Raw genomic sequence first — 6,606 nt, 5'->3', positions numbered from 1 at the left:
GAATTTCACAACAACTGTAACAGTGGAGAATTTTATCCTAAGTATCTTCTGATATTGGGATTAACCTGGAACAAGTTAAAATCCATTATGCTGAACCACAAAACTGTTTCCAGAATCATAAACTGATCTCATCTCTTCTGTCTACAACTCTTTTGTTAAGCTTTTTAAACAGTGTCACCTAGTAGCATACATCTAAAATCATGAAGCCTCTAAAGACCAGATGCCCAAGTACAGCAATTCATTTTCCCAGTGAAGCTTTTAACCAAATGCCATTCAAATACAGGCTCAAGCACGTGGACTAAGTGATGTGATTGCAGGTTTGAATGATTGCAGCAGGCAAGAGAGTTGCATTAGCTCCACCAAGGTTGGGTTTGAGATAAAAGATTGCTATTTTTAGATCTCCTATCAGGGATGTGGGATTAGGCTTAAACATGTGAGGAATTCCTTCCTAATGCTGTTAACTGTTTATCTGAGAAATGCAAATATGAAGAATGAAATTGGGAAAATGCTAAGTAGCCACCTCATGTCAAATACAAAAAGAAAGTAATTGTACAAACCTGACTAGTTCTGAACTATCTAGATGTAATGCTCATGTTTAACTTTACAAAAGTGCACATGTACACTTTAATAGTGTCTGGAACCTTTTCACTTTTAGCTCAAGTAAGTAAGCTTGAAAATCATCTCTGTGTGCACAGTCTTTCAGCCAGTCTTACAAGGTCATCGGTGTGCTTGTCTCCAATTTCCCTAGAGATACTTAATGATACTGAAATCACACAGGTCAAGTCTCAACATTTTGACAGATAAATAAATTACCCTCCTGGTAATATATGACAGAAACATAACATCCAACAGCCAGGGAAGAGTTCTAACTCTTGTTCAGAACGTTCTTAATAGCATACACAGGAGGGCAGACGTTTCAACAGCACACATAGTCACTGGGCACAGCCTATTTTCCTAAAAATATTTCAGATCAGTCTCTGTGCCTACCTTTACAACATCGTATCGGGCCACATCTGGATCTGGCTTGTTTTCATCCTTTAATTTTTTTTCTTGTGACTTCTCTGCTCCATTTAATTCCTCCTCTTCCTCCTCTTCTTCCTCCTCATTGTTGGGGACAAAGGGGAATGCAGCCATCCCTTGGTACCATGAGAAAGTCCAATCGAGATATTTCTATAAGGAGAATAAAAGCACATAAAATAAAATTCTCACAAAAAAATCATGGAAGACAAAATCATGCTTTTGATTATGGAATGTTTTATTGATTCCCACCTAACCTCAGGAAAACAGAAGCACAATAAAGGATATTTTAAACATGGACAAGTAGCTTTTTCAGGGAAGTGATTTTAACCTATGACCCACACACACTTGGGAAATCATGAAAAGCAATTACTGTGAGGTGAATTAAATTCACTACAGAAGTAACAGAAATGCAGCTTAACTGAAAAACATTTAAGATAAAAATAAATAATTAAACCACCAAAGCTCTAGAAGTTAAACTGAAACTTTGCATTTATTGGCTCTATTCCCATTTCTGGACCTGGGTGGAATTTAGGTCACAAATAATACAGAATGATCATGGAAAAACTGGTATGTTAAAATAAAGACTGCCTGGTGTACCTGTTCATGTTTGTTTGGCTTTTGTTTGAACACCCCAGAGCTTCAGCAAATTAAAAAAAACTTCTTTGTTCACAGCTAATGACAGTGTCAGATACTCTCAAGTTCTAGACTGCAAATAAGTGAACTTTCAACTCTTCAGAGAAGGGACTGCTCCCATAACGGACCTACTTCCCCCAAATGTTTTAGAATATAAAGGACAGTCAAACTGAATGCTTGCACCACTTAATAACTAGTTTAAATTTCCATTTCCTGAATGGGCAATCAGAAATAACTACCATATTAGTCAGAAAGAAGTGATAGACTTCAGCTAAACCCTGAGCTGTTCTGAAAAATTTCAAGTGTGAGTGCCAAGGAAGTGTCAGCTGTTATTAAGACATTAAAAAAAAAAAAAAAAAGTAACATTAAATCAGAAGAGGCCTGACTTTAGGGGATGAAGCTACGAGTCAGTCTGGAATACAGAGTTTGGGACTATAGCCTTCCTTCCATCAAGAGAAAGAAAAGCACAAGACGAAGTATCTGGGTCTTTGAAGGGAAAAAAAACAAAGGTGTTTCCTTCCCATAGACATCAATTAATGAACAAAACTTTCAGACAGCATGATTTTTATGTCTTACAAATCCTGGAGTAAAAGGCCAGACTTCCAGCCCTGTCCCTTCCTCAGAGACCTTTTGAAACTCAGCAGCACAAGGCTCTAGGAAGGACCCTCCAAGTGAGAAAATATACTGACACAGCATTCACAGTCCTGCTTTTGGCATCAAGAGAGTCAGCAATCCCCCCTTATACAAGACATCACACCACAAGCTTTGATCAGAGAATCAGAGCACTGCAGACAGTTATAAACCAGAGTAATATCAGAAGAAAGAACAGCACATTAAGAAGCTGATTCATCGCATTAATTGCCTACCGCGGGTGAGCAAGACTCATCTAGCAGAACAACATTGGGCTCATAGCTCAGAGAAGGAGCAAGATGTGGAAAAAGCTACCCAGTCCTTCATTTCTCTTGCCTCCCCACTAGGGATAGCTCTAAAGGCCTGGGAGAAGTTGCAGGGGGCTTCTTGAGATCTACCCACTCTTCTCTATCACCAGCACCTTTGCAATCTGACACAGGAGCAGCTCCCACAGAAGGAACTTGAAACACAGTCCACAGCATGCTTTGCCTATAATGGACTGCTTCTGTCCAACCAGGAAGACATCTTAATCTTGCTGCTCAGGGCTCTCTAGTATCTTTGAACACTCAAAAGAAGTTTCAACCTTCTAACAGGAGAAAAAGCATCAAGGAGAAAACAGAAACATGAAAAGGCAAAATGAGGTATTTATCAGTGTAAGAACAGCATATGAGAACAGCAGAAAACAGTCAATGAGAGAAAAAGAAAACAGCTTCATTAAGAGGCATAAGGGAAAGCAGGGAAAATATTTAATCTGTTCAGACGCAGGAAAACTACAAAGCAAGAAGCCAACGACATAAGAGGACACATTAAACAATCTAAATTGTACACAGACGTCACTAGTGGCCTGATCTAGACTGTAAAGATGTCAAAAGAAAGAGAACCCCAGCAGCCTGCACCGAATTTAATCATGGGGCAGAGCCAATTCAAACAGAAGAAAAGATGTCTAAATCTCTCAAACTGGGACAACACACTCCCTTATCTGTCCCAAAGCAGAGCAATGGCATTCTATTGACCATTAAGCTAACTCATCCAGCAAGCCTTTGTTCCAGCTGCTTACCTTATCTTCTCATTCCTGTAAACAGCTCAGCATGAAATTAAGACCCAGGCACTTAATGATTGTCTCACCTCATCATCGAGTGACACCAGCAGAGCCCGGAGAGCACCAACAGATGCTGCCATGACATTATCCACTGCATCATCCAGTGAGAAGCGCAGCAAGAAGAGAAACCCAGCATCAAGGAGCAGACGCAGAATGCTGCCCTTCAAGGAGGAAGCAAACTCTCCAGCCCTGGCCTGAAATGCATGCCACACAAATCCAGTGATTAAAGCTGTCTCATCTCAGCTGGGTACATCTCAACATTCTGCATGTTTGTCTCCTCCCATTTCTATTGTAAAGCAGCTAAATTGTGTGCAGGGTTTTTTTTCCTTTACTTTCTCCTTTCGTTCTACAGAGGCAGGCAACTCCAGTTCGTTAATGCAGGAAACCTTTCTTTCTGAAGTGTGGACCCATCTTCTGATTTCAGCCTGTTCTGCCCCATCATTCATCTCAATTCTTTTTCTCTGCCTCCAGTGCTGTTGGAGGGAATGTTAGCACTTCCCCTAAGGGTCAGGTGGAAATGTGCACAGAACTAAATATTAATTTTGTTTTATGCTATTGGCACATCACTCTATGAGTAGGCTGGTTCATTCTCATCTCCTACAGAAAAAGCATGTCACAAAGCTGGCCCAGACAACAGGAGTGAAAGGGTCATTGCCAAGGATAGGTTTGTCACAAAAGTAACACCAAAAAAATTACTTTTGTCCAAAGCAAGAACAGAACTGAAGTTGCAGCACTGCTGCTGAACAACACTTGGAAGCATCTCTCTTCAGAGAAACCTGAAACTCAGTTTGTTATGTCCCAACACTTTTCTAACAGAAAGGAGATCCTCAGTGGAGAAAAAAAAAAAAAAAAAGCCCTGCTGGTGATTTTGCTCACCTTCACTGAGGTGAAGTAGAAAGCAAATAAGTAGTACCAGACAATCTGGGTCCTGACCCACCAGAAACTTGAACTATGGGGAGAAGTTCCATGGAAAGTAACTTACCTTTTGAACAATACGACCCAAGACCTGTAGAGCCAGCGTCCTCTGTTGAATAACTTGGCTGCGAGACAAATGAAAGAGCTCTTGGAGAGAATAACCAGCTCTCTAAATGGGAAAAAAAAACCCCAAACAAACAACAAACTCAGCTATAGGCAAAAACAGGCCCTTTAAAATAAGATTAACTGTAAAATACTGTATAATGGGGACAAACTGCAATGCAATGTTGTTTGCTGCTTTGTGGCAACTGCAAAAGAGATTCTAATCATTGATGTGACAGGAGAAAGCTGAACTTCTTAGAAAAGGACATTTGTGCACCTTTTTCCTACACCACAGATCCTTACTGGCATTAAAGAGAAAAAGTATTAATGGAGTTTTCTGAAAGCAAAGCAGTTAATGTCTGCAGACCCAACTTCTCTTCAGGAGCTTGTTTCACAAGAAAATCACCCATCCTCACTTTCCTGTGGTTTTTGTCACTAAAAAGCCTCAGCACAAAAGGAAACTGCCAAATCAAACACAGAAAATGGAAATGGGCGTGCCCCTTTCTACTATATTACACCCACCTCTGCCTCTTCTCCATGGTGATGCAGACCTAGATGTGTTGGTAAATCAGCATCTGCAGGAATCAACTCTCCTTTTAAACTGAATCGAGCTTGCATTCCCTACAATAAAAGAACGGAGGGAAAACAAAAATTATTTCTATTCCCTTCCACTCCATTCATCACTTAAAATACCACTTCTTACATCAGCTGCTGGAAGGTGACAGTTCAAAAACTCCCCAGTCTGGCCTCAAGATTCTTAAAAAAAAAATTTACTCCCTTCTTTCCTTTTTTCTCAGCTTTCAGACCTGTTTCATCCCAGATTACAGTTGCTAGATTCTGACTTCCTAGTTCTCTTGAGCACTACAACCCACACTGACTACGTATCATTCCAGCCTGTGGAAGAAACTGGGGAATCTCTCAGGCTGATGAAATCTTACAGATTGAGTAACCAGAGGACTAGTTTTTGAAACCTTCAAAACTGTTGCTGCTGAGAAGCACAATCCAGACACAAACATGAAAACTATCAGTTTCTACATTCAAACCTTTTTGGTTTTCTTCTGACGGAGTGAGGGCAAATCTTTCATCCATTCCAGCTTCTCAAACTCCACATTGTCCATGTGGATCCATTCCTTCTTGGGCTTCACAGGCAGATCATCATCTTTGCAGGAAGAAAAAAAATGGCAATCTTACCTTCTAGGGAAGGGATGAAGGAAATACCATTCCCTCTTTGCCAACCTACTTGGCTTAAAGACTGCATCAAACACAGAGTTCATGTAAAATAAGAAGAAAACAATTTTCAAACCAACTGTTGGCTGATGCATAAACATCAAAGGTTTAAAGCTGTTTTGATCTTTCAGGAAGTAAACAGCACCATAATGAAATTCACAGACAAGGGTAATTTGGGAGAAGTTGAACAGAAGTCAGGACACAATAAGGCAAGTCATCAGAACCAGGGCAGAAAAATAGTATCAGCCCTACTTTTGAGAAAGCAAACTAATATCATCCAGGAGGGGCATGTTAGGGGAGAAGTATAATGATTATAAAGTATTAATGCAGAGAGGTCCAAACAAATTATTGGAAGCCAGTATGAGTTCAGCCTAGAGAGAGCACAAACACTGCTGTTCATGCTTTTGTTGCATTTGCTATGCTGCCCTTCATTCCGTGTCCCACTCTAAAAGCTTGAGGGGATCAGCTTGGGAAGAAAAGATCAAAACAGCCGAAAATGGACACAGTTTGCCTGAGACACAGCTCAGTGGGGAAACTGGACAGCTGAACAAGAATTTAAAAGATGCAACTACTAAAGGAATAAATTACTGATTTAACTTTATAAAGCGCTTTGACTAGAAGAATCTGAGAAACAAGACATTTATGCCTGACACCACGAGACTTGCCCTAGGAAAGAGACAGATCTGCATGTGGAAGAATCTCACAAGTGAAAGGACAGGAGAGATGTAACTGGAAAGATCTGAACACTAGGAAGGGTAATGCTTTGTTTACTAGGATACTATCCCATGCCGGTATGAGAAAAGATGACCTAAGAAGTCTTCGCTATCTCAAAATAAATCCCACATAAGGACAGGAACAGGCAGTGTGAGGGCCTGAAAAGCAGCAGCATCACTCCTGCTGGAGCAGCCCAGACTCATTGGCATTACAGCCATTAATCCTGGTGTTCTGGTCTTCCCTTGCAAGGTACAATGAGTCCCACT

The 6,606-nt window shown here is 40.6% G+C and overlaps 1 protein-coding gene across 1 annotated transcript in view; it reads right to left on the bottom strand.

The window, feature by feature from the left end:
• Nucleotides 1-987: 987 nt before the first annotated feature.
• LOC104520705 (RNA polymerase II-associated protein 1-like) overlaps nucleotides 988-6,606 on the bottom strand; it is a gene marked incomplete at its 3' end in the record, with an annotated part of 17,065 nt that continues 11,446 nt past the window's right edge. Inside the window, exons 7-11 of the mRNA XM_010162476.1 lie at nucleotides 5,443-5,558; nucleotides 4,922-5,020; nucleotides 4,365-4,466; nucleotides 3,409-3,576; nucleotides 988-1,170 (exon numbers count right to left, since the gene is read on the bottom strand). Of these exons, the coding sequence (XP_010160778.1) occupies nucleotides 988-1,170; nucleotides 3,409-3,576; nucleotides 4,365-4,466; nucleotides 4,922-5,020; nucleotides 5,443-5,558 (668 nt within the window). The remainder of the gene's footprint in view (nucleotides 1,171-3,408; nucleotides 3,577-4,364; nucleotides 4,467-4,921; nucleotides 5,021-5,442; nucleotides 5,559-6,606) is intronic.

Source organism: Antrostomus carolinensis, unplaced genomic scaffold, assembly GCF_000700745.2.
Source record: "Antrostomus carolinensis isolate BGI_N321 unplaced genomic scaffold, ASM70074v2 scaffold49590, whole genome shotgun sequence".
Taxonomy (NCBI): Eukaryota; Metazoa; Chordata; class Aves; order Caprimulgiformes; family Caprimulgidae; genus Antrostomus; species Antrostomus carolinensis.
The sequence above is the reverse complement of the archived record's forward strand: the minus strand, read 5'-3'. Positions and strand labels throughout refer to the sequence as shown.